The sequence below is a fragment of the Trichophyton rubrum genome (assembly GCF_000151425.1).
Source record: "Trichophyton rubrum CBS 118892 genomic scaffold supercont2.4, whole genome shotgun sequence".
NCBI classification, from domain to species: Eukaryota; Fungi; Ascomycota; class Eurotiomycetes; order Onygenales; family Arthrodermataceae; genus Trichophyton; species Trichophyton rubrum.
Genome location: NW_003456425.1, coordinates 758113 through 783698, shown reverse-complemented (window position 1 = coordinate 783698; position 25586 = coordinate 758113). Strand labels below are relative to the sequence as shown.

The following is a 25586-nucleotide window of genomic DNA, read 5'->3' as shown; positions in this document are numbered from 1 at the left end:
TCCATGTTATTTCTTCCGCTTGTTCTTGTCATTTTGTTAGGAAAGCTTTGTGATATTGAGGCTATATCCGGCACGTGACTCAAAGCCAGTGCGCGCATTTAGAGTTTTGGCAGTATCTTCAATATCTTTTTCTAGAGAAAAAAAAAAAAACTTAGCTGATAGCTTAATGCAACTTGGGCAAACTAATAATCCCAATTCACTTCTACCATCTTTTTGCTTTATTTTTGTCTCTTGCTATATTTAATAATGGCATCAGTTTACAAGTCGCTTTCAAAAAGAAAAAAGAAAGATACTCCTAGGGTCAATGCGGAGGACGAGGATGTTGACATGGATGTGATGGACGATTTCGAGGACGACAGCAGTGAAGAGGACGAAGAGAAAGAAATATCGGAAGACGATTCAGAGGTCGGCTCGGATGATGACAATGAAGAAGACGGTGGCGTTAACACGACACCCAAGAAGAGCTCACAATCGCAAAAGAACCCGGCTTTTATGCCAAAAACTAGAGTCCTTGTGCTCACCTCCAGAGGTGTTTCGTACCGGTATGGTTTTGTGTCTTCCACTACGAGAGAAAGGACACCGAGCTCCGGGACTCTCAACAATTGCTCCATTTGAATGATGGCTGACTTTCACCTCATAGACACCGTCATCTAGTTGCCGACCTCACTGCCCTGCTCCCACATACGTACAAAGAAAGCAAACTCGACACCAAAAAGTCACAAGGATACAACTTCCTGCTCAACTCATTGGCCGATCTCCATTCATGCAACGTTGTTTTCTTCCTCGAGGCACGCAAGCAGGGCCAAGATCTATACCTGTGGCTCTCAAGGCCTCCCAATGGCCCCACGCTCAAATTCAGCGTTACCAATCTACACACAATGGGCGAGCTAGGAACTGGGTTCGCTGGAAACTGTCTCAAGGGAGGACGGGGCATTGTCGTTTTTGACCCTTCATTCGATGACAATGTTGTGCTACAGAAGGGCAACGAGTGGAGGGGACTGGTCCGAGAAATGCTACGAAGTGTGTTCGCCGTGCCCAAACGAGGCGTTCGAGGTATGAAGCCGTTCGTCGACCGGGTAATTGGCATCTTCGCTGTGGACGGAAAGATCTGGATCCGAGTCTACGAAATTAGAGAGACGGACGTGGCTACTGCCACTAAGAAGGCGGAAGAGGAACTTCAAAATGCCGCCGCCGGGGAGAAGAAGAAGAAGTCAAAGGGTGCTGGTGCTGGTGGCGGTAAGGGCGGGCCTGAAATCTCGCTGGTCGAAATTGGACCGCGGTTTGTCCTTACGCCAATCGTGATACTGGAGGGAAGCTTTGGTGGCCCGGTTATCTATGAGAATCGCGAATATGTGAGTCCCAACCAGGTCAGACGCGAAATACGGATGAAGAAGGCCTCTCGATACAATTCCAGGAGAACGGGACAGATTGATAGGAACGTCAAGAAGACGGAGCTGGGATTGAATACTGAAAGCTCAAAGGATAAGAAGGTCGATGAGCTTGATTCAAGAGTACTGTTTGCATAGAAAGTTTTTACTTCTGGCTCTGATTACCTACTAGTATTGGTGGGATTTGGGTGTGGTATTTGCTTCTTCTGTTCTATCGCGATATCCCTTTTATCCTCAAAAAGCTGGCCGGTGTAAATAGGAGTAAATGAACCTCTCGATTTCATTAACCTTTCCCTATATTAAGGCTTCTCTCGCCCAATATACATTTGCCAAGCCCGATGTATATCATTTATTATGTAATCAAAGTCTATATCAGCGACGCACGATTATGTCTTCGAGCTCGTTCGCCTTCTCTCTCCTTTCTAACCACGATTCCATAGCACCATGGCAATTCCCACCAATTTCAGCCCTTTGCGGCTTGGACACTCCCTCAGAATGAATATACCATCAGTTACTGATCATGCAGATGTGATCACCCTTTCTATAGCCCCCCGGGACGGAGGGGTGGTCGCCTGTTGAACTACGCAGCTCCGTGCACGGAGAGACTGGTTGATTTCTTTCCCTTCTAGAGGGACTATATCAAACATTTGTCCGTGTCATATTGCTTTGTTACCATTCGATCCTCTCTGTCCTTAATATTACTCAACTCTCTATCTTCATCTACTTCCGCCGATCGATTAGACGAGTGAACAGGTTCGAGAACCGTGCCACGCCTAGACGTTCAACCACAACTGAAGCTGAATATTCAGAATATAAATTTGAAATAAAAAGTGTGTTCGTACAACTGTTGCTTTACCGTCTTGCAAAATGCCGGGGGAGCAAGCTGACCAGATCCTATATAGCTACCGGAGATATCCCCTACTATTATTACAATGTTACCATATCTGTTCCCAACGGAGCTGCTGCTCCAGATATTTCAATCTTGCACATCCATTGCCGACATTCTAAACTTAGCTCTTACCTGCCGCCGATTTCACCAAATTTTTGCATCCTCTCAAAAGCTGCCACTTCTTGCCTCTGCTGCAGAGGCTGAATACGGTCCATTGAAGGATATTATCCAATTGGTGACTCAGAACTCCAGCCAGCCCGCACATGCGATTCGCGAAGCTCCCCTTTCAATCAATCTCCTTCAGCAAATTGTTGCAGTTGGGCGTGTGGCTCGAAAATGGGAGGAAATTTACCCTGTCAAGAAATGGAAAGTCGACTTCGAAGATAGACGACTATTGACCGACCACGAACGATACACCCTTCGCCGCGCGATTTACCGACTATGGCTGTATTCTAGGGCATTTCACTGCGCTTTCTACCCACGCGGGTCACGAGCAGTTCCTGCCGTGGTCCGCGAGCGAGCTGAGTTGCTGCATAATTGGTCAACAGACGAACTAGCTGAGATAGAAGACACGCGCCTGGTCATTCGTGAAGTGGTTCAAAATCATATTTGTCCGAGTAACGGTACTATTCAGCGAAAGTTCCACAAGCGTTTCCCTGAAAACACTCAGTCCCTCTCGTTCAACATTCACTTGAACTACCCTCCATCGCACGGTTCGTCCGATTTTTACTTTGCGGATCCTTATCGTTCGCATACTCCGCCACTCCATGACAAGGAAACCTTCTTCCTTAACCCCTCGAAAAATGATCGATCTGGAACAAGCCAATTCTCAACTTCCACAAACAAATATGCCACCAAATTTCGCTTGGATCTTTATCATGATCCAGGCGCAGAGGGCTGGGGCGATGAAATCCCTCATTATTATGTGGTAGAGGATATGTTGAAGTTAGATCCCGGACAGGTCATCTGGTTGAGGGAGAACACGCGACTCAAGGAACAAGTGGAACGATACGTCAAGTCCATTGGAGAATGGTTTGAAAATAACGGAGAAACCTTTGGTCAGACTCTTGAATGGGTTCTTAATGAGCGTGGAGAAGACATAGAGGCATTCAAAGACGCCATCTTTGATCAGGAACTGGGAATTGCAAAATCTGATATGTGATGGTTCATTTTCAATTTGTTTACCATTAGCAAGTACCTGTCAGCGTCGATTATGAGATGTCATTCCTGTGTTGTAATCTCTTGATTCTCTCTCTTATGGCTTGCGCTAGAGAACAATAACCTCATATGAAGTTCTGGGTAGATATCGCCAATTTTTTATACCTAGTCTGTAGTGATGAGGGACATAAACTTCTAATGTACCTCCATTATTCGTTTTATTTGGTATAAAAGGAGCCATTGACATTCGGTCAAAATTAATCAATTTCCCGCCCGAGCCGCCTACGGCTGAGAATTAAACACCATGTTGTTTATGTATATATGGAACACAGGTGAAACAGGTGGCTGCTTCTTTGCCCAACACAATATCTGCCTAACATCGTCCGTTGCCTCCCTGGATACCATTTAGTCTTGAACTCTTCTAGATTTGAGAATTTAAAGTTTTCGATCGATTGTAAGGATGGCTTTCGATCGTGACGAGCTGGACAGGAACGCAGTCTTGATATCAGCATGGCCAGTAGGAGTATACATGTAGTAAAAAAATCTGCCGGAGGTTAGGGTCAAGCCCACGGAATACCATGAGGATATAAGAAAGGAAATCTGATAAGTAATTAGAGGGCGGAAAAAGGGGAAATATGAAAAAGTAAGGCATCTCCTATCATAGAACAAGTTCGTTGTAGAATCCGATTGAAAAGGAATGAAAAACCGATCATTATCCTAGGCCGGATGAGAAGGGACTGGAAGTAAAGGGGGGAGGGAGAAGATGTAATAACAGAAATGTAAACGCAGCACAAAAGAAAACCAGGATATGAAGCTCCAGCCACCAGTACCCTTCATAGTTGCTTTGCACATTAAATGACATCCAACGTAAACACGTAGAAATAGGATAGGATTCGATCAATCAACAGCACCCTTGTTTCTTCTCGGAGTCTGGGGTTTTGGTAATTTCCACGACTTTGCGGTCGCCGAGCTGGTTTGCGGAAGAATCGCCACTTTCAAGGGCCTTACTTGATACAATGCGGAAAATTTCTGCCAGGAGGTCTTAGTCACAAGAACTCAAAAAATCCAACAGAGTGATCTTACCAGTGAGAATATTTTGGAAGGCAAGCTCGACATTGCTTGCGTCCAAGGCAGAAGTCTCAATGAAAGATAAGTTATTTTCACCTAAAACCATCAAAGTTAGCTGAGGAACTATACAAATATTTTGCCTCCCAAGAAAGCTGCAACATACTCGCAAATTGTTTGGCCTCCTCAGTGGGCACAGCCCGCAAATGTCTAAGATCGCTCTTGTTTCCGACCAGCATGATGACGATGTTCGAGTCGGCGTGATCCCGTAGCTCCTTCAACCATCGAGTAACGTTCTCGTAGGTCTGATGCTTGCTGACATCGTAAACAAGAAGAGCGCCAACAGCGCCACGATAGTAAGCGGAGGTTATGGCGCGATATCGTTCCTGTCCAGCAGTATCCCAGATCTGAGATTTGATGGTTTTTGAGTCAACTTGGATAGATCGAGTAGCGAACTCTACACCAATGGTGGACTTGGAATCGAGGTTGAATTCATTGCGCGTGAATCGGCTCAGCAGATTAGACTTGCCGACTCCAGAATCTCCGATAAGCACCACTATACAGGTACCAACACTGTCAGCTATCTCGCGCTAAATCTATAAGACTGCCAGAGAAACAGAGGAGGGGGGTAGGTTTGTCTTTCAACTAGGACTGCTTGGTGGCATGCGGACAGGAGTGCGGGGAGAGGCGACAGACCCTTAAATAGGAACTACATTTTCAACCATGTGTTAGATCACAGATTCCAGCAGCTGAGCGGTAAACCGTGGAATATAACTCACATCGTATTCGTCGTTAGCCATGAGTAGCGCTGTTGGAGGAGTGTGCTGGTATGAACAGGCAACAGGGCTGCTTGTAGCTGAGCAAGGGAGTTCTAATCTGGAGTAAAGTGCAGGGTCTAAGATAGCAGGGAGGCCGTGGGTGCGAGAGTAAAAACAGAGTGTCCTTCGCTTGGAAGCAAGCTGTTGGTTTGTAGTATGTCTTTCGTCAAAGTGGGCAACGAGATGCAGCTAGAACGGAATGTCTCCCCTGACTTTTGGTGGATTTGGACGGAGGTCGTTGTGCTTTTCCGGAGTACGCAGAACGCACTCGGGCAAACGAAGTCGCTGGTACTTCACATAACATGTGACTTCCCGCAAAAACTCAGGTACAGGTAACATTAGTCAGCAAGCTGAGTCATCTAGGCTGGTTATGTCATTGCCTGTTCCAAAAGGGGTTAAGCGTAGAAATTCACTTAGTTTATCAAAGAAATAATAATAATAATAATAATAAAATAACATATATATTTCAAGCTTTGCCGAAGACCTGAATAAAACAACGAGACAAGAAACATCTAAGGTGCGGAGTTGAGGAGCTGAGAGGCCGAAGGGGAGCTTTTCTGGGGCAGCACTGGCTGCAAGGGACTGACCGTATCTAGTGGATACCCCCGGAGTGACTTTCACCTCGTGAAGGGAGAAGAAGCAGCGCGTCTAGTTCTCTCAGACACGGTCTGTCTTAGCTACGGCCTACATCTGCCTGTCTTGCACAACAGCTAAACTAGCTAATGAAGAATTACGGCTGCTTTAGCTATTCTGAATTGGCCTTCTGGTCAATATATCTGTGTTCTTTTCTTTAACCTGATGGTCCCCCGATGGCGTCTCAGGGTGCCTTAGATAGGGGTGAGGATGATGAGGATGCCATCTCACTCACATCCACTGTGCCTAGTGAGCCACAGGAAGAGTATAATATAGCTGGCGTACTGGCTGAGAGGATCGCGGACAACGGCGCGACCGAATATCTTGTCAGCTGGGAAAACTATCCCATTCATAGGTCCTCCTGGGAGCCGGCAGAGAATTTTGGGGACCCTGAAACCACGCTGAGAGAATGGAACCAGAAGAAAGAGGCAATCACGAAGGGAGCTGCGCCCGAGTTTGACCTCGTTGCTTTTGAAAATCTCCTCGCAGGAATAGAGGAGGCCAAACTACGAAGGAAAAGAAAACGTAGGCTCAAGCGGATGCGTCTTGGGCTGGCCTGCGGAAGCGAGTCCGGGGACAACAATCCAGAAAGCAACGAGGAAGCTAATGGTGATGGCAGCAGCAGAAGCAGCAGCAGCGATGAACCCACGAGCTCCCGCATTTCTCCTGCCTCGAGGAAAAAAGGGGCTGGGATCCTCCTGCCAAAGCAAAAGTTGATGGCTACTCGAAAGTCATCCAGTAGCGCAGCTGGTAGCTCAGATACAACCAAGGGACGTACTTTTAAGACAGCTCTCCGTGAGGCGTCTCAGCCTCCAAGGCAGCTAAAGATACCCCCTTCCTCAAAATCAAAAGTACCATCTACGGCGCCTCCCCCTATAAAATTGTCTGAAAAACCTGGAACTAGGCTACCGATCAGAACATCCTCTATCAATGTTATAGAGCCCGGGAATGAGGGTCAGACGGTGCAGCCACCAACCGCTAATCCTCCCACCAGCATGGCTCCTACAAGAAAGTCTGTATTCACTTTCGCACCTGCAACGGCTCGAAGAGGCGGCTCCATGACCGCGGCAGTAGGGAGCAGGCAGCCCTCGGGACCCCCAAACAACAGACTCTTTCGAACCCTATCAACTCAGCGGAAATACCACAAAATGTCTCGAACCGAGAGGCCCCCTGACATTTCTCAACTTGATCTTCGGCCTCCAAGCGAGTGGTTGACCGCTGCAGGAAGGTCTGCACTTCCAGAGATCTCTTTAGGTAGGAAACGTATCGGAGCAACTTCAATGTCATCGTCGATAGATGATTTGTTCGTCGCTGAGGATGATAACAACGGTTCTCTCCCAAATAACCCGCCTCCCGTGCTTTCCAAGGATTCTAACACGAACGCCGACGGCAAATCCCTATGTACAAGGATTTGGCGTGAATGGAACAAAGGGGATGTTATGGTTCACCTTGTATTTAGTGCAAAGGAAAAAGTTATTGGAGATATACGTATCACCGGTCTCCCTCATTCAGCTAGATCTTGGTTGCTTTCTTTAAAGCAAGGTGATCAAATTGTTATTGATCTTCTGGAACTTCGCTCCCCCAAGGAGTTTCTCCAGCTGGTACGTGACCAACTCTCTAATACAAGATAAATTTTTAGGTATTTCTAACTTATTATTCTTGCAGGAGCCTAACAAAGTTAATCATGGGCATGTTATCCCTTATAACGATACGATGAATCAAGTAAATAACTTAACAGAGTATCTACTTAACAATCAATCAGCTGCAATATGGCGTTCCCCAGCCTGGCCAAGTCGCAGTATAATTATATACCCTTCCCAAGCTTATGAGTGGAGATTTCTTCATAAGCAAACACCATCACATCCATCCCCAATGCTTCGGCTTGTCATTATAAATCTACCTGATGCCTCTGAGTTAAGAAAAATACTGCTGCCCAGTCCAATACCAAGTTCTTCACATCAAACACAGTCAGATGTGCAACCAGGGAAAGGCCCAGAAGACGTTGTACTTGCCCAAGGATACTCAGAAATAGCTGTCGGCACCGCTACCGATACACCAAGTTTGGTTTCTTTGCATGAACCACCTCGCACTACAACTCTTACTCCTCTTAAGGCACCGCTGCCTCCGAATGAATCGACTTCATCACCAGCACAACACTCGTCACGAGAACCTGCCATCAAGCCACTACCCGAGAGGACCCGGGATTTAGATGTTGAGACTTATTTTCAAAACCACTACCGAATCACTTTCGAATACTTAACTCGTTCGAAGTATTCAAAATATCGCAAAGAGACACTACCCGTGTTTTATCTTATATTCCCCTCAATAGAAAGGGAGGAACATGACTTGATTCAACAACTATTGGTCTTCAACAGAATAGCTCCCTATTCCCACAGGAACCAAGGGGACTGGACAAAGTTTATCAAAGATGTGGCCGAAGCAGAAATAAAACCGCAAGGCGTAATAATTGTAAGCAAATCTATAACTTCCCCCGCCTGCTTGATATACGTATCTAACCAGCAGGATGCTATATATAGTGTCATCAGAAGTTTAATGCCTATAATTGCATGCCTAAACTTCAGGAACTTCTTCACCACCAAGTAAATGTATTCTCTTTGTCACTGGCGCGCCCATTTAAATCTGTGAATAAAAGGCACCATATTATTCGGCTGTTCCCTAATGGATGTGTGATTCTTATAACGGAGGACTTCATTCTTCACGACCCTAAAAGCGCATTGATGGTGATAAAATGGGTCTCTAATATGTTTTGGGATAATAATGCCAAACGTGGCCCTAAATTATTTTTCCGCCCAAATATACGACTTTGGCTACAACAGCTGTGGCCAACTTGGCCGGATGAGACGTAAGCTACCAGTTACCAAATTACCCACATTCCCTTAGTATAGGGAACATTAACTAACCTCCCATTCCTACGCAGTCTATACCATATTTTTTGCATTCTAGAAGCTCTCATACCCGACTATTCCAGCGGATGCTACGTTCTTGGTCGCGAAGACTACCCCTGGAGCTTGGATGGAGAAACAGATGACGAGGGTCAGCCTCACGTCGTCATTTCTTCCCCTCATATACCGAATTATGGCTGGAGATCTGAAGATGAGCATCCAGATATACCTAAGAATTTGACGCAAGGGGCGCGAAATACCGACCATCTTGTTGAATATTTCGCAGGCTGGGCCATCAGTAATGTCGAAAATTTCAGGTATTTCCCTGTGCTGGTACATTCCATGCCCCAATTACGATGGGAAAAATGGAGCCATGTAAGTTGTACCCCATGAAATTAATCTATTGTCTTCATACGGATAAAGTTCTATTGCTTCTCTGTCAGTGATAAAGCTAACTATGTATCAATAGATTGAGATACTAAACTATCCTGCTTTCTATGAAATATACATGAAGGCTGACATAGCGGCCACTAGCGAGTCAACACGAAACCAAAAAGGTCCTTCTCAACCTGCGATAGCTGACAGCCAAACTAGTACATGATGGCCGAATTCAGGCGTCATATATTTCTTGATTCAATATCAAATGGCGAGGCATACCATACTCACCAATTTCTGTTGACAATATCAACCATGTACAACGTTTCCTTTGCTTTGGTTAAGATTCAGCCGTTGTACTCCTAGGACGTACATCTTTGGTTTCGGAGGCACTATATTCTCGAAAAGGAGTATGAATAAGTCGAGGAAAAGGAAAGGAATAATAATAATAATATTCGTTGTCATCATTCGAAGGATATAATCACACCCATACTCCTGTTATATACAAACTCTAACGCCAAAAAAAAAAAAAAAAAAAAAAAAAAAAAAGAGCCGGTCTCCCGCTAACTGTAAATTAAGATGCCCCTGCAACCGAACCAGCAGTTGAGCGTGACCGCCACTCCTCAAAACTATGCGGTTGATTTCGGACTCTGCCTTCTTTCGGGGCGTCTCTCTCTCTTTTCATCCGCTCCTCCCACTCACCCTCCTCTGCAGCAATGAGCGCATGGAATTTCCCGCTCTGGCCACGAGAGAGATACACGGCTTTCTCCTTCCGCGCTGCAACGGCTTCGGTGACAAGGACAAACTTCACGCTTGATCCCGGTGCTTCGAACATTGCATCAGCCAGAATCGATTCCATCTCTGTTCGTAAGGCGCGAGCTCCTGTGGACATCGCGAATGCATTAGCCGCAACTTTATGGAGAGCGGCGGTGGTGAAGCGTAGTTCTATTCCAGAAAGGGCAAAAAGTGTGGTATATTGGTTTACTAACGAATTGCGTGGTTCGGTGAGGATTCGGAGGAGGAGGGAATGGGATAATGGGGATAGCGCAGAGGTGATGGGGATACGACCAATTAATTCTGGGATAAAACCATATGCCTGAAGGTCACTTGGTGTAACAAGATCGAGAGGGTTAAAATATACAGGCTCTTCATCAGGTGCCGTTGGTGTTTGCGTTGGTGTGAAAAAGGGAAGATACTTCTTATACAGGGCTTCTTCATGCGACCCAGGAAGTATCGGAATAGGTGCGTTGTTCTTCGTTTGCGTTGAATCATTTTGAAATGACGAGGCTCGAATTGGTTGTCCGAAGCCAATTGACCCTCGTGATATTCTGTCCATGATGACCTTTTGTAGGCCAACGAATGCTCCAGAAAATATGAAGAGTATGTTATCTGTTCGAATGTTGTACACTTCTGCCTTTCCGGAAGGACCCGAGGTTGAATTATATGAGGTCCCACCCGAGGAGCCACTACCTCCAGGGCTAGGGCGCGAGGCGTTTCGCTCGGGTTTTGCTTGAATCTGGATAGTTGTACCCTCGATGATTTTCAACAATGCCTGTTGAACTCCTTCCCCGCTTACATCTTTGCCGTGACTAACCTTTGCAGTGGCAATCTTGTCAATTTCATCAAGACAGATAATACCTCGTTCGGCTTGTTCCACATCATAGTTCGCCGCTGCAAGGAGGCGGTGAACGCATACATCGGCATCTTCGCCAATATACCCCGCCTGGGTAAACGGTGTACAGTCAGACATACTGAACGGCACTGAAAGGACACGGGCGAGTGTCTTTGCCATCAATGTTTTGCCCACACCAGAAGGTCCTAGTAAGAGTATGTTGGATTTCTCCAGCATGTTAATGGATGAATCAACAAGAGGGTCTTGTTCTGAAGGTAAATTGTCATCATAATATCTCCTTGGGGCGGAAAGATGTATAGTCCGCTGCTGACCTGGGAATTCATCTATAGTAATAGCACCAGTTAGCTTTTATACGGGGCCGGTCATTGTTGAATAATCTTAGGCCGAGCAGGAAGGTTCATACCTTCTACTGGATGACTCTCCATCGACTCCCTCCGTGCCCTCTGAGCAAGGAGTTCTTCATGTTCTTCTAGCCTCCTTTGTAGTTCCTGAACTCTCTGGTAATGGTTATAAACTGCCACACTCAACACGCGCTTGGCACGATCCTGTCCAACGACGAAGTTGTCTAAGTGCTGCTTCAGCACCTTCGGAGTGACTCGAGGAACACCGAACGAAGGTGTCAACCCCAAGGGTCCCGGCGTAGGTATCCCTGTCTCATAGCTATTTGTATACGGCTGGTTTGTAAAATCTGATCTGTGAAACTGGGTAGACTTCGATGCCGAAACTGAGAAGCTCCGACGAATCGAATGGAGCGCAAGGTAGGAGAATCGAGCTCGGGAGTGGGCAGTAGACGTGGTTAATGCCATAATCTCCCGCCGTAGGAGTATATAAATGTATGGATGGAGGAACCTCATGTGCTGGAGCCTGTCGGCGTTGGACAGGAATTGCTGGCGTTGTTGTCATCGAGAGTGGCTCTTCCCAGCGGGCAAAGCGACTGGGAGCCGAGGTAACACCACGTGACTCCCCGCGATCGTCCGCCATTTTATCCGTTAATTACATCTTATCTCCACGTGATCGAAAGTTTAGTTAGCCAAGTTCGATCAGATAACTAACGAACTAGACGCGGCACAATTCTACCCTTATTCTATTTCCTTATACTATCGGCCATAACTGGCATATTGCTAAGATACCACTATTCCCTCTAAAGATAAAATCCTTATTGTAAGCCCTACCTTCATGCCTTACCACTTCGGAACTAGTTAGTATCGAAGTCTGCCACTACATCGAAAGGAGTGAGCCCACACTAATGGTAGACAGAGCTGAAGTTTTCTGACAGTTAGTTAACCGGGACAAGAATATCGGTGGAGTATATAACAACTACGCCTTTAACGGTATCGCATTTATCCAAAATGATTACTTGTTACTTTTAGGAAGAATCATCCCCTGGTATGGAGATCTAGGGGCGTTTTGAGTATAGGAGGTATTTAAGTGTAGTTAGAATCTACTCCCAAAAAATGACACTGGTTGTCTAGAAGTTCCTAGAGGTTTTGTGGAATAACATAATGAATTTAACTAAAGAAGAAGAAGAAAGAAAGAAAGAGAGGGAAGGAGGGAGGCAGGGAAAAGGACAAAAGAACCTGGCCACTTTATACAGGATATGTTTATCATTGAGGGTGATTATCCTTGAGCTGAGCTGGTGGCCCAGCATAAAAACAGAAGTGGATGATGTATTTCAATATTCGGCCAAATACCAAGGCCCAGTAATAAAGTGGAGAGAAACAGCGAATTCCAACGGGAATACTGCAATACCATCCTCTCACCAGCGGAATAAATCACCTTTATGGGCTTTCTTGAGTAAGTTCAATGTGAACGATTGAAAATACAAGCCCAAGAACTTCATATGATTTACTGAAGTTGGTTCGAATGGCCCAAATTCATGCATAGTCATAAAAACCCTGTCGTGGTGTTTCCCAGTTTTTAAGTATTCTATATAGTCGTTGTCATACTCTGCAATGATAATATAGACCTCATGGCAGTCCTGGGATATCATCAACCGTCTAAGATACTGTCAGTCTCCCTAATCATTATCCATTAATGTTATTGGGGACCTACCTATATCTGATACCGGTTTGCTTCACCACGTCAGGTTCTGCATTGATCCAAGCAGCCATTTGCGCACTTTCTTGCGCATGAGGTAACGCTACGTCTCGTACTCCTGCTTTCACTTCCAGAATAGCCAAGGAAATATCCATTTTATCGGTTCGGAATCTGAGGTGACCGTCAGTTCTAGCTTCGTAGAGCTTTCTTGTGGGGGTTTTGAAGACGAAAGCCTTCTGTTCCAGGGTCCATGGAAAGTCGACCAAGGATTGTTGGCTGAGGCAAACTGCATTGAGGGCCAAAATTAGAGCCGTATTCACGGTTTGTTCGTCGTCAGCCGGAGGGAATTGATAGCCTTCACCAGCTGCCGCGGGAGAAAGGTCGTCTATAACCATGGGGCTGCCCTCTTCATCATCATCTAAAACAGACATGTTCATTCCCCTGTTGGTTGGTGTTTGTGGACGAGAACGGCTAGCAAGTGGATATGCATCCAGTCGAGACGGAAAATTGTAAGATTGAGGCTGGCCAATAGAACGTCCGGGAGTGCTGAAAGGGTCTGAACTTGATGAAGGAAGATTCGTAGCCAGAGTTTGCCTTGAAGCCATTGCTTGCCTTGTCCGTGAAGAAACAGGAGACGCAATTTTATCCGAGTCGTTCTGTGAATCCCCAGGCAACCGTGCAACCTGCTTTTGAAAGGACCACAACATGTCAAACCTGCCAAATTTTGGCTTGTCGCCGAGGCCTGTTGTCTGGAGGGTGTGATAGTATTCTTTCCAAATCGACATACCCCCAAGATTCAGCTTTGCGGCTTCCAACGACAAATCCCAATTGTTGTAATTAAATGTGCCAGCTTTGTACCTTTTCCACAGGACACGGAGAGCAAGAAATTGGTGCTCTCCAATCTTGGAGCCTGATTTCAGGCTATCAAGGTTATGGATTGGCTGGAACACAACACCGTGATCATCGACGTGCTTGAGCCATTCTGCTCGGCTCGAGGGGAGTGTTATGGGCATAGTGCCAGCAAGAATGAGTTGCGGTTAACCGTCAATGATATCGGTACTTTATCGCAAATCGATGGGCTTGCCTTTTTGGCTCGGCCGTTTGAGAAGTGGTTATATAGCGATGGATATCTTCTGATAAATGTTGCCCTGAGATGGAGAAAGGGAAAGGGGGATTGGGAATCGTGAACTTTATGTATGAGACCTTGTAACAAACGATTCACTTTCCAGTGACTAAATATCTATACTTATAGAGCGCAAGGTGTCCTTCACTTACTTCGTTCACTTAACCGCCGGATAGTAGTTAATAATAGTACCCATCCATGCTTACTCTGCCTCTACGCGCCAGGAGAAATTTTCCAAGGTAGCTTGTAGCCTATAAAACTCGTAATATGCATCACAGGAGTTGATTGACCAGGATTAGTAAAAACAGAGATACGCACCTTGAGGTTTTGCCCCCCTCCCCCAGGCGAAAGCAATATACAGACGCCTTTTGATTCGCTGTCACTGCCAATTTGGCCCCCAAAACGTTCCGTTTCATTTTTGTGTTTCTAAGAAAGTGACGCCTATATCATCAGTGCATGGGCGGGAAAATAACATGGGTGCCCATGCTTCTATCGCTCTATGCGTCGGGAAGTTTTGAACATCCATGCCACGCATGACAGGGGCTGTAGCCCCAGGAGTTTTACTCCTTCTCCAGAATCATGGAAGGCTGTTCTCTTGATTCGCCATGCCCGTTTGGCCCCTCCTCCTCCCTGATAGAACTCCCCGTATATGCATGGTTCCATGATCAGAATCACATCAACAACGTGCGTACATATGGCGGGAGATGCCTGCTGAGATTGCTGATTTGTGGATCGACGTTGCCGGTTAAGCGCCCGGGGCTGAAAAGTGGAGACTAACCAACAACCAACAGCTAACAAACTTCGGGCAGCGCGCTAAGTGAGTTGGTGAAATGGGGAATTAGTCAGCTAACTAACTATTATTAGCTTTTGTGTTGATTTGCTGCTCGCAACAACTACCTTAACCGCTGCGACACAGCACCTTCAGCATATATACTCCAGTCTTCCCTCTTCTACCCTCCACCCCTCTTCCTTCTATCCTTCAGAATTCAGATCATCCATGAGATAGTTACTTCCTTACCACTTATTTTACGTCTGTGAAACTGAGATCCATAGTCCAGCCCTTCCAGTCATGTCACGAGTCATCGGTCGGCCCAAGCGAACGAGTGCAGAGGTCGCTCAGATACTCCAAACAGCGGTGAAAAATGGCTTAGATCGAAAGCAAGCAGACCGAATTCTTTCTAAAGCCAAAATGAGTGACTATCTCATGAAAATTTACGACCACTTGGATGCTTTGAAAAACCCCTACCTGACTCCAGAAACCAACTTACCAGGTATCAAAATCAATATGGGTGTCAAACCAAGATTCTTTGAACAGACGAGCGAGAGGGAGCTAAAGGAGAAATATAATCTTCCAACATTCCAGCTTGACCCCCATACCAAAGAGAGTCCAATCCCCCCGAACAATTCCGACTCATCTTACGGTCTCTGGCTGGATTTGCAAGAAGTTTTCTCGAAAGTTGGCCTGTTAGCTGAGAAATCACTGGCTCGCCAGCGTGGACTGGAAATACTTGAGTCAGTCGAGAATGCTATCTTCCTTTGAAAATATCTGTAAATACTAAACATCGTCATTTCTAGGAATCGCCATGGTGATAACCCAATGATGATAGAATTTACTGGCTCTCCAACTCGAACCCACGATTATCAGTGGTGCACAAAAATGATTTACAAATACAAAGATTTCCCTCACCTCATGGTCAAGTCCCTCCATAAGATCACTAGGGATGGCACGGAGAATTGCATCTTACGAAGCGAGTTGATGATCCTTGTCAGACTCATAGTATTGAAGGCCCGCAAGGACGAAAACGAGCCTCATGAGATCTTCCCCGTACGTCACACATGTGTTTATCTAACCCCCCAACTTCCATTCACTAACATATTTCAATAACTAGGTACTTTTAATATCCGTCCGTCCCTATCAGTATGTGATTATTGAGGCATACTTCGATGGCAAATACGTCCATGTGAACTATGGTAAACCCATAGCCATGTCCGATAAGTTGCCACCCAAAGAACAAGACCGGAGAATGAAGTATGTGATCGGCTGGGCAACAGCCCAACCCTGTGGGAAAACCGCCAGCTATAAAGACAGCCCGCAGTAATTGGAGGACTATGACTAAGTTTGATGTGGTATGCGGACGAATTTGCTAGGACTTCGCGCTTTTTGCTTTGGCTTCGAAACTTGATTAAGCTACCCCCAGAGATGATTTTTTTTTGTTGGCTCGCACGTAAATAGTTTTTGTTTTTCTTGTGACGCCGGCGATGGAAATTTGATGGCCATGTGGTATTTCATTTGTCCAGGCGTTAGTGGTGCTTTCTACATAGTTACGACAGAATAACATCAAGTCTCCATGTTTAACTGCTAAGTCCATGAATTCAATGTCTTGCGCATTACTAAAGCCGGTATTAACTCTCGTGAAAATTAAATTAAACCAATAGATGCTCCGGATATCATAATAATGAGTGTGAATTGGCTCATTTTAGACCCGACACAACCCTTGTTTATCCCAAGCCTCGCTGCCTACTCCCGAACGGACAAAAAAGAGGCCCCTTGGATCCCATCTGTTCTTCACACGGAGAAGAGTATTATAATTAGTGCCCCAGAAGGTCTGTTGAAACCTTGGCTCGTTCACATCAGCCTCATTGGTATAAGCACCCATATCAGGCTCCACAGCAGCGAGCAATGGTATTTCTTCCGCAGTCAATTTGGTTGAAATCTTCTCCTGTTCTGCAAAGGTGGAGTCGATACTCCAGTCACGACTGATGACAAGGTGAACCAATGCTTTTCTCCATGAAGGATTGAGCGCACTTTGAATATGTGTGTTCTTAGCGACTTGTCCGCCAGCAACTAGATGTCCAATGGCAGGTTGCAGATTTTTAAAATCCAGCTTGGAAAGCGCAGTGGTGAGATTTGCTGCACCTCCTGGAGTCTCAAGGAGTTTCCTGGAGAATAATCTTGAGCCTAGGATATTTACTCCGCCGCCGTCTCGAGGTGGTTTCTGATCAAAAGCGGACCTGAAAGCTTCAGTTGACGACGAAACTGGGACGCTAACGCTGGCAACGTTGATTCCAGGGATTGAGGAGAGGCTGGCAAAAAGGGGCCTATAGAGGTTGTCGACATGTGCTTTGTCTGTCTTGTTTGCATAGTAAAATGCGGCAATAATAACAGCTGCGCTTTGTGGGCCTAGGGTAACATTGGGAAGCATGTAATAATAGCCTGAACAGCCACCATCGCTAAGGGTAGGCAAGTATGCTTGGAATTTCTCGACTGAAGCCCAGTATGACTCGTTTGCCTTTCCATCCATGGTGATGTTTACCTGTGACACGATGGTAGGAGGGTCCTTGAAGGTCTGAAGAGTAACACTGGTGACGACGCCAAACGTTCCTCCTCCTCCACCTCTTAGAGCCCAAAACAGGTCGGAATTTTGATATTCATTTGCAGTCACGAATTTTGCCTAAATAGGTTGTCAGATACTTGTGTGGAATAAATGCAATACAGAATGGGTGGAAATGGCCGTGATTTATACTTACACCTGCAGTTACCACTTTGTACTCCAGTACATGATCGGTGGACATACCCTTCCATGGGCCCAGGGGTGAATGGCCACCACCCTGGATATACCCACCAGCTGCTCCAACTGTAGTTGACAGACCAATAACCTGTGTCAGTCCTCTCTTGCCGGCAGCCTCGTACAGCTCATTTAGTTGAACACCAGCACCGATTGTAACTGCTTGTCCTATGCCTCTACCATCCGGTTTCCCCTCTGGCACGAAGTTGTCGGTGAAGTTGATGCTCTTCATATTATGAGTCAATATCTGTAACGATTGTGGCCCAGTCGAGCGCCCGAGAAAGTCATGTCCCGTGTTCTTAATTACCAGCCGAAGGTTATATTTGCTGGCGAACCGGACTGTCTTCTGGATATCCAATGGGGACTGAACGACAGCAGAGTATAATGGTATTCTACCCTGACCACAGGGAACTTGTCGAGGCCCGTCGATATAGCATGACTCGTTCTTCTCCGGCCATGTCTCCCAGTTGATACTCTGTACCGCGCCTGACTGTGCGGATCGTCAGGAAGAGTCTGTCTGCATACCCTTCACACTGTCACAAAGGCCTCCGTTGTATGTTGGATCGTGGCAAACGGCTCCCACGGGCTTTACTGCGACTAAATTTCCTGATAGGGTCTTGTTGAGCGTCTGCCAGAGGCCTGGGGATGGCCAGCAAGACTGGTCAGGTGTGCATCGACATCGAGGTCCCTCTGGGGCCGCATATGTTGCCCCGAGGAACGACAATAAAGCCGTTAGGTATGCTGTACTTCTCATAGTATGCTGATGTGGTCGTGTGTAGGTATAGATCGCAGTTCCTTCGGTAAACAAAACAAAGACAAGCCACCTTCCACGTATTTCGACTCAGTATACACCAGGAAAAGAAGAGTTCTGCGGTATATGCCAACCCGGGGAAGGTAAACTTATATAGAAAACTATACAACCTCCCCCCACAGCCAGGCAGCCTGGGAGCTGGAGTTGATGTCGCTCCCGAAAAGACAAAAAAGTCTCTTTCTCACGGCCACGGCCCACCCGGCTCCAGGCTGCTTGTCGATTTGGCCGACATATAGTTATAGTTCAACCCTAATTCAATTCGCCTGCAATCAAGCGCAATCCTTGACTCAATCTGGGAGGGCAAAGTATAAGCCTTGGGGGGAGGATACGACTTCATTTCCCATCGGGCGCACCAGGAGACGCCCTGTTGAGCAGTGCTGCCAGGCAGCAGCTTTATTTGATCCCCTATTACTCCGTAATCCATAGATATTTCTGTAGTTTTCTCTTGGGGCGAAGCCCCCCATGGTGACGGGGCTTGCAATCCTGGAGTAGTAGAGGAGCTAAGTATATGCATCTCCAGATGGGGTAACCAGCGCGGACGATAGTCAGCCCCTCCATATCCATCATCTTGACTCCTATCCGGGCTCCAGCCGAAGCTAAGTTAGCCTGTCAGCGCCCGACTTGCTTTGGCCGGGAGCTCACGGGCTCGTATTCTTTTTGCTCAATTTCGGCATCAACTGCGCTGACATCAAAACATGTGAAGCACAGCCCGGATGACGGTTCCACAAGGAACTGGAGCGAAGTTCCGAGGTAGCCTGGCCAGTTGAGCCTATTGTCGAGTTGACCTCTTGATCTGGCAGAAGGGTCGTATTTCTTCGTAGCAGTGCCATTAATTCTGTCTTGGTGGCTCAGCTGGATTGCTGCTAGCTGTGTGCTGCCTGCTGCGATACTCTCAGCTCGTGTGTCTGGACGAGAAGCCAGCTGGCTTGGTTGAGACTGTGATGAAGGCTTCGACGATCAATCGTACCAGTGTTTCTGAGACAGGCGCCAGCCCTAGTTGACTAACTAGCTGCTGCAAAGGAGACCAGCTAGAATCTCTCTCGAAGGTGAAGAGTGGGAGATTATTAGTTCCTCTCTAGTGAGGTTGCCGTCGATGAGGCGATATCCGCCTGCGTCCGGGTAAATAGTTGGGCGGAGTGGCGACAGGGAGCGCGACCTAAAGGAAGCCTTTTTATTATCTTCAAGCCTTTTTCCCTGGGGGAATTAATATCAAAGTCGAGTGCTGACTTACGAACGGCCATGTATGAGCAGCGGCAGTTAACAATTGACATGGAAGCAAAAGGACGTTCTGACCTTTCATGATATCTATAAAACAGCTTTCGATCATGGAAATATCAAGTGATGCCCCGTCCATATACTCTCAACTTACAAAAAAAAATACATTTCTTTCGACAAATGAAAAAAGAGGTTTCCTGGGAGGACTAAATTAAAATGAACAGGAATCAAGGCTTGGGATACAAGGTGAGTTGGTTTCTTTAATCTACATATCTTCACACATCTATTGTTTTTCAAGCTCAGCCAGGATCTTCTCTCCCTTGGCGCGGGCAGACTCAATGTCTCCAACCATGTAGAAGGCGGCTGCACGGGAGTTTAGCATTTGTTCAATTACTAGGAAGGGGAAATAAAGGGGAGAGAAACGGGAAAACGTACCTTCTGGGAGATCATCACATTCACCGTTGATGATGGCCTTGAAGCTTCGGATGGTGTCCTTCAAGTCGACAAGGGCACCCTCGATACCAGTGAAGACCTGGGCAACGGTGAAGGGCTGGGAAAGGAAACGTTGCATTTTACGGGCACGCTCGACGGTGAGCTTGTCAGCTTCCGACAATTCGTCCATACCCAGAATAGCAATGATATCCTGGAGGGACTTGTACTCCTGCAACATCTGCTGGACACGGGTGGCGGTGTTGTAGTGGTCCTCACCGACGATACGGGGGTCAAGCATACGGGATTTGGAGTCAAGAGGGTCGACAGCTGGGTAGATACCCAACTCAGAAATACCACGGGACAAGACAGTGGTGGCGTCCAAATGGGCGAAGGTGGTGGCAGGAGCAGGATCAGTCAAATCGTCAGCAGGGACGTAGACGGCCTGGACGGAGGTAATGGATCCCTTCTTGGTGGTGGTAATACGTTCCTGCATACCACCCATGTCGACGGCAAGAGTGGGTTGGTAACCGACGGCAGATGGGATACGACCAAGCAGGGCAGACACTTCGGAACCAGCCTGAGTGAAACGGAAAATGTTGTCGATGAAGAGAAGCACTAGAATATACTTTGTTAGAACGTGAATTTCTTAAAGTTCTATTAGCCATAAGAGACTCACCGTCTTGACCCTCCTCATCACGGAAGTACTCAGCAATGGTCAAACCAGTAAGAGCAACACGGGCACGGGCACCTGGGGGCTCGTTCATCTGACCGAAGACCAGGGCGACCTTGGACTCGCCATCAAGCTGAATGACACGGGTCTCCTGCATTTCATGGTAGAGATCGTTTCCTTCACGGGTACGCTCTCCGACACCAGTGAAAACAGAGTAACCACCGTGAGCCTTGGCAATGTTGTTCTATACAAACAATTAATACACGAAATTGCTCAATTGTCCAATTTTCGCCTAATGTTGATTCTTGGGGTAGGGTTTCAAATGACTTACAATCAACTCCTGGATGAAGACAGTCTTACCGACACCGGCACCACCGAAGAGACCAATCTTACCACCACGGGCATATGGGGCAAGAAGATCGACGACCTTGATACCAGTGACGAGAACCTCAGCAGAGGTGGACTGCTCAACGAACTCGGGGGCTTCAGCGTGGATGGGGGCCATCTTGACACCCTTGATTGGGCCGCGCTCGTCAATTGGGTCACCAGTGACGTTCATGATACGTCCGAGGGTACCAGGGCCGACAGGAATTTGGATGGGAAGGCCGGTGTCAGTGACCTTGGCACCACGAACGAGACCTTCGGTACCTGTAGTGCAGAGGCATGTTAGCATTGAACGTCTTAGTTCCAACTCGGCTCCCAGATCGGGTTTGATGCCAAGCCTTTGAGAGAAATATCGACACGTACCGTCCATAGCAATTGTTCGCACGACTCTCTCACCCAAATGTTGCTAAAGCGTCCAGTTAGCGGCCAACAATGCCATAATTGAGATGGCCGCCGATGCGAGAAGATACTTACAGCGACCTCGAGGACCAGCTTCTGGCCGCCGTTGTCAGTCACCAAACCGTTGAGAATGGAGGGAAGGGTCTCGGTATCGAATTTCACTACACGATTTCATCAGTTCCATCATCGAAAACGAGCTAGGTCCATCGCCAATAGCATTGGGCTCGAGCTTTGATGCTCAATTGATGCCAATTGGCGTCCGGCCGAGATGGTGAAATTTCTTCTCGACCGTGTTTACGGGGCAAAAACGTACCGTCGACGACGGCACCGATGACCTGATGGATCTTGCCAATGTTGGCAGCATCCGTACTGGCATATCGGGCTGTGAGAGCTTGGAGAGCATTGTTCTTGAAGGTTGGGCGGACGGAAGAGAGGACGGAGGAGGTAGGTCGTGCAAATGCAGACCTTCCGAGGGTCCGGGAAATGCCGCTGCGGCGGGGAGAAAAGCGTCAGCAAGGGCTGTCTGGCCGATGAGGATGGTCTATCGAGGGCATTGAGCTAGTATCTTACCTCTTGAACATGGTGAGATGCGTGAAGAGTGGAGGGTGGATGGAGAGAGTTGAAGAGGTGAGGTTGGAAGCAAAAGGGAAGAAGAGCGAGAAAGCTGCTCGGGTGTGGTCGCTGTTTTCAGATACGGCTAGTGGTCACAGTACGTAATTACAGGGATAGATACCGCCAGGGTACTTCCGGATACGCCCCCGAGCACCGCCTTTTCGCAGTACCGCCACCCAGCGACCGGCGCGTAATTTTGCGTATTACGCAGACAGCCTCGTAAAAGGCCTTCCGTGCAGCCAAGTCTGTCCTTTTTGTGTGGTGGAAAAATTACACGCTCCGTCTGTTGCCGGTTCCACCTCGCGCCAAGGCATAGTTAGTGGCCAGGACTGCGATATCAAACAGGGCCAGGAGGAGATGGCGAGAGACATGCTCAGTTGTTTCTTGACTACTTGGATGTGATATTAAGTCTTCTCCTTGACGATGAGCTAGTTAACTGATGGGGTTTTTTAAAGAATAATACGAGAGGTGGGTGCAATCAGAAAGAAAATACGTTGGCTGGGCTACATCCGCTACAGGGTGTCTTCGAGGGCCAGGACCTATCACTGTTAGTATTTGGGGCCGTTTCATCCTGGATCAAAAGGGCTGAACTTGGAACTCACCAGGGCCGTTCTCGTGGGCAGATACAATTCTGTATAGTTTTTGCGCCCATTCCACTCCAGGTCTGTGGTGAAGAACCTTGTTCCTTTGGCGTTGCGGTCGAATCCTCCAAATTCGCTGTCGTCAGTGTCAATGACAATCCGGTAGGTTCCTGCCTGCTCTACTCCGACACGGTAGGCTGTAAAACTGTTGGTCGGATGGAAGTTGAACACCCAGAGCAATCCGGCGCGTTCAAATACCAAGACCTTGTCCTGTTCGTTCTTGAGACTGATGTAGGCCTGCGGTGATTGGAGCCACCCGTATTTCTCCTCGGTCAGCTGCATTTTTCTGTCGAACTCGTTCAAGAACTTATATCGCAGGAGATGGTCCTCAGTGAGATTCAGCTGCCTTCTGGCATACCAAAAGCTGTTATTGTTGCCTTGACGAGGGAAATCGAGCCATTCGGGGTGACCAAACTCATTGCCCTCGAAGTTGAGGTAACCTTCTCCTCCAAGTCCGTGTGTGACCAGGCGAATCATCTTATGTAGACTCATGCCACGCTCAATGAGAGGAGTTAGCTCCGTCAAGACAGACATGTTTGTGTACATCTCCTTGTCGCAAAGCCACATCATCAGCGTCTTGTCACCGACAAGCCTATCCATCATTATTAGCACTTCTCCTGCGAGAGAACAGTGGGAAAACGTCTTGGGATATACATACGCTTGATCATGGCTCTCGGCATATGCAATCGCTTTCTCGCCATGTCTACGGTTGGTGAGGGTGAATGCTATGTTTGCCATGTCCCACTCTTCATCCTTCTTCTCTTTGAGGAGCTTGATGTACATGTCAGGGACTGCCATGGCTAGACGATAGTCGAATCCTACGCCCCCTAGGGCCAAAGGTAGACACAATGCAGGCATTCCAGAAACATCTTCTGCAACTGTGATGCAGTTGGGGTATAGTTTATGCAGCATTTCATTTGCCAGAGCCAGATATGCAACACCTTCATCGTCAACAGACGAACCGAAGTATTCGTGATATCCACCGGAAAATCCACTATCCATATCAGCATATGCCATGCACTCCGCGAAAAAAAATAAAAGGTAGACACTTACGTTCCGATTCCATGATGAATGTACAGCATGCTTGTGACTCCATCGAAACGGAAGCCGTCAAAACGATATTCTTCCATCCAGAATCTCAGGTTACTGAGAAGGAATCTGAGCACCTCATGGTTTCCATAGTTGAAGAGACGACTATCCCATAGGTCATGGTTACCCTTCCCACCCGAATGGAAATAGAGATGGTCCGTTCCATCAAACATGTTAAGACCATCCAGCACGTTCTTGGATGCATGGCTGTGCACCACGTCAAGCAGAACCACGATACCCATGCTGTGAGCCGTGTCTATCAACTCCTTCAGGTCTTCTGGAATGCCATAGCGACTACTCGCTGCAAAGAAGTTGTTGACCTGGTACCCGAAGCTTGCATAGTATGCATGCTCCATAATCGCCATAAGCTGGATAGCATTGTATCCTAGGTATTTGATACGAGGAAGCATGACCTTAGTGAAATTCTTATATGTTGCAACCTCTGTCTTGGGTGATGATATTCCCACATGTGCCTCGTAGATACGAAGTGACCTTGGCTTTGGTGGGGCCGTGTGTTTGAACTGGTACTGCTCCTCCTTGGGTGGATGCCAGAATACGTTGTCATATACTGGAGAGACACTGAGATCCTGAGTTACTCTTTTGGTCCAAGCTGGTATCCTGTCAATTCGCTCCCCCGATGGTGTGGTCATGGTAATCTGATGCTTCTATTAGGACTTGCTTCTCTAGCCTTGAGCACTGGGCATGTCATAGGAGATCTTTTATCCTTACTTTGACCTTGCTGTTGTGCGGTATGGCAAGCTCTCCGTTCTTTGCAGGGAGGATGCCTTCCCACACTCCGAAGTCATTCTTCTTCAATGGCGTAGCAGTTGGATCCCATCTATCTTCATACATGTCAGTTTGATTGTATAACATGACATGTAGGAAAATAAGAATTAGCGGGCTAACATACTGAAATCACCAATGAGATGGGCCGTGGTCGCGTTTGGAGCCCACTCTCTGTAGGTGATGTCGCCGTTACTCGCAACATTGAAACCAAACTTCTCGTAGCCCTGTGCATGTATACTTAGCATCTACTCAATACTGACTGAAGAAAATAATATCCCCAGAGATAAATTGACATAAGGCACAAAAAAAAAAGCGCATACAGACCTTGCTGAACTTGTCCAGCCCGCCCTCTGTCTCATCAATCTTCCGGATCCAGTCGGTTGCCCGCTTGTATCTACTTCTCAGAGCGTCCTTGAACGGCTCGAGCCACGGATCCAAATCAACGACTCCTAGCAAGATGATTAAGTTGGTACCGTGTTGATCAAAACGTAGCGAAAAGTAAGCTCTCGCAACTGACCTGTGCCATCTGGAACTTTTGCTGCCATGGTTTGCGGCTGGGAAGTATACTGCGTGTATCTCTCTGATTTCATCCTAACGAAGGCAACTCTGGGCAGTGCTGATGCAGTTTAGCTAGTTGCCTACTGGAGAGCGGCGCGTTCAGAAACAGCTCGGAGGAGAGGAGAGGAGAGGAGAGAACTAAGGTAGTTAGTCAACCAGCAGAGCCAGCCGGGCCAACAAAGAGGGACAATAAATAGCTCCTCCGAGAGGTGCGTACGACGGCCAGAGACGAGATAACCAGTTGGCAACTGGCTAACCAGCCGGCCGGCTGCTCGAGAGTGGCGAGCAAGGGTTCAACTTCCTGCTGTTAAGGCAAACTCTGGTGCCTTTACTACCCGGTAGTCTTTGCTTTTCTCTCGTCCTCTGCATGTAGATAACTAGCTAAGGAGTTGGCGTTAGAG

At 47.2% G+C, this 25586-nt stretch overlaps 12 protein-coding genes across 16 annotated transcripts; 5 read left to right on the top strand and 7 right to left on the bottom strand.

The window, feature by feature from the left end:
- Positions 1-878: 878 nt before the first annotated feature.
- TERG_04153 (uncharacterized protein) lies at positions 879-1526 on the top strand (the record flags this gene model as incomplete). The annotated part of the gene is made up of 1 exon (XM_003235054.2): positions 879-1526. One exon carries the CDS (start codon positions 879-881, stop codon positions 1524-1526), a length of 648 nt encoding a protein of 215 aa, XP_003235102.2.
- Positions 1527-2320: 794 nt separating this feature from the next.
- On the top strand, positions 2321-3439 carry TERG_04152 (uncharacterized protein; the record flags this gene model as incomplete). Its single annotated transcript, XM_003235053.1, has 1 exon — positions 2321-3439. The coding sequence occupies one exon, from the start codon at positions 2321-2323 to the stop codon at positions 3437-3439; it is 1119 nt and encodes a 372-aa protein (XP_003235101.1).
- Positions 2759-5744, bottom strand: TERG_04151 (uncharacterized protein). 2 transcript variants are annotated; one of them, XM_003235052.2, is made up of 5 exons: positions 5280-5744; positions 5197-5209; positions 4667-5056; positions 4519-4599; positions 2759-4464 (listed from the first exon to the last, which is right to left on the bottom strand). In XM_003235052.2, the coding sequence occupies exons 1-5, from the start codon at positions 5298-5300 to the stop codon at positions 4337-4339; spliced, it is 633 nt and encodes a 210-aa protein (XP_003235100.1). In that variant the 5' UTR covers positions 5301-5744; the 3' UTR covers positions 2759-4336. The 2 variants fall into 2 exon arrangements, with proteins under 2 accessions (XP_003235100.1, XP_047606196.1); XM_047749727.1 differs by having other exon boundaries at positions 2759-4599.
- A 120-nt stretch (positions 5745-5864) lies between these two features.
- On the top strand, positions 5865-8555 carry TERG_12110 (uncharacterized protein; the record flags this gene model as incomplete). Its single annotated transcript, XM_047751117.1, has 2 exons — positions 5865-7552; positions 7617-8555. Exons 1-2 carry the CDS (start codon positions 6128-6130, stop codon positions 8553-8555), a joined length of 2364 nt encoding a protein of 787 aa, XP_047606195.1. The 5' UTR covers positions 5865-6127.
- A 174-nt stretch (positions 8556-8729) lies between these two features.
- Positions 8730-9455, top strand: TERG_12109 (uncharacterized protein; the record flags this gene model as incomplete). The annotated part of the gene is made up of 3 exons (XM_047751116.1): positions 8730-8814; positions 8916-9229; positions 9324-9455. The coding sequence occupies 3 exons, from the start codon at positions 8730-8732 to the stop codon at positions 9453-9455; spliced, it is 531 nt and encodes a 176-aa protein (XP_047606194.1).
- Positions 9456-9803: 348 nt separating this feature from the next.
- On the bottom strand, positions 9804-11668 carry TERG_04149 (uncharacterized protein; the record flags this gene model as incomplete). The annotated part of the gene is made up of 2 exons (XM_003235050.1): positions 9804-11185; positions 11266-11668. The coding sequence occupies 2 exons, from the start codon at positions 11666-11668 to the stop codon at positions 9804-9806; spliced, it is 1785 nt and encodes a 594-aa protein (XP_003235098.1).
- A 1242-nt stretch (positions 11669-12910) lies between these two features.
- On the bottom strand, positions 12911-13912 carry TERG_04148 (uncharacterized protein; the record flags this gene model as incomplete). Its single annotated transcript, XM_003235049.2, has 1 exon — positions 12911-13912. One exon carries the CDS (start codon positions 13910-13912, stop codon positions 12911-12913), a length of 1002 nt encoding a protein of 333 aa, XP_003235097.2.
- A 1179-nt stretch (positions 13913-15091) lies between these two features.
- TERG_04147 (uncharacterized protein) lies at positions 15092-16121 on the top strand (the record flags this gene model as incomplete). 2 transcript variants are annotated; one of them, XM_003235048.1, is made up of 3 exons in its annotated part: positions 15092-15534; positions 15598-15847; positions 15912-16121. In XM_003235048.1, 3 exons carry the CDS (start codon positions 15092-15094, stop codon positions 16119-16121), a joined length of 903 nt encoding a protein of 300 aa, XP_003235096.1. The 2 variants fall into 2 exon arrangements, with proteins under 2 accessions (XP_003235096.1, XP_047606193.1); XM_047749726.1 differs by lacking the exon at positions 15912-16121 and having other exon boundaries at positions 15598-15907.
- Positions 16122-16499: 378 nt separating this feature from the next.
- Positions 16500-17820, bottom strand: TERG_04146 (uncharacterized protein; the record flags this gene model as incomplete). The annotated part of the gene is made up of 2 exons (XM_003235047.2): positions 16500-17474; positions 17551-17820. 2 exons carry the CDS (start codon positions 17818-17820, stop codon positions 16500-16502), a joined length of 1245 nt encoding a protein of 414 aa, XP_003235095.2.
- A 1213-nt stretch (positions 17821-19033) lies between these two features.
- TERG_04145 (ATP synthase subunit beta, mitochondrial) lies at positions 19034-22254 on the bottom strand. Of its 3 annotated transcripts, XM_003235046.2 has the most exons (8): positions 22070-22254; positions 21813-21988; positions 21575-21660; positions 21464-21506; positions 21048-21364; positions 20723-20960; positions 20050-20661; positions 19432-19977 (listed from the first exon to the last, which is right to left on the bottom strand). In XM_003235046.2, exons 1-8 carry the CDS (start codon positions 22078-22080, stop codon positions 19898-19900), a joined length of 1563 nt encoding a protein of 520 aa, XP_003235094.1. In that variant the 5' UTR covers positions 22081-22254; the 3' UTR covers positions 19432-19897. The 3 variants fall into 3 exon arrangements, with proteins under 3 accessions (XP_047604189.1, XP_003235094.1, XP_047606192.1); XM_047748212.1 differs by having other exon boundaries at positions 19034-20661; XM_047749725.1 differs by having other exon boundaries at positions 21464-21988.
- A 423-nt stretch (positions 22255-22677) lies between these two features.
- On the bottom strand, positions 22678-23769 carry TERG_12108 (1,4-alpha-glucan-branching enzyme; the record flags this gene model as incomplete). Its single annotated transcript, XM_047751115.1, has 1 exon — positions 22678-23769. One exon carries the CDS (start codon positions 23767-23769, stop codon positions 22678-22680), a length of 1092 nt encoding a protein of 363 aa, XP_047606191.1.
- Positions 23770-23801: 32 nt separating this feature from the next.
- On the bottom strand, positions 23802-25172 carry TERG_12107 (1,4-alpha-glucan-branching enzyme; the record flags this gene model as incomplete). Its single annotated transcript, XM_003235045.2, has 5 exons — positions 23802-24497; positions 24571-24683; positions 24752-24851; positions 24952-25076; positions 25145-25172. The coding sequence occupies 5 exons, from the start codon at positions 25170-25172 to the stop codon at positions 23802-23804; spliced, it is 1062 nt and encodes a 353-aa protein (XP_003235093.2).
- Positions 25173-25586: the final 414 nt, after the last annotated feature.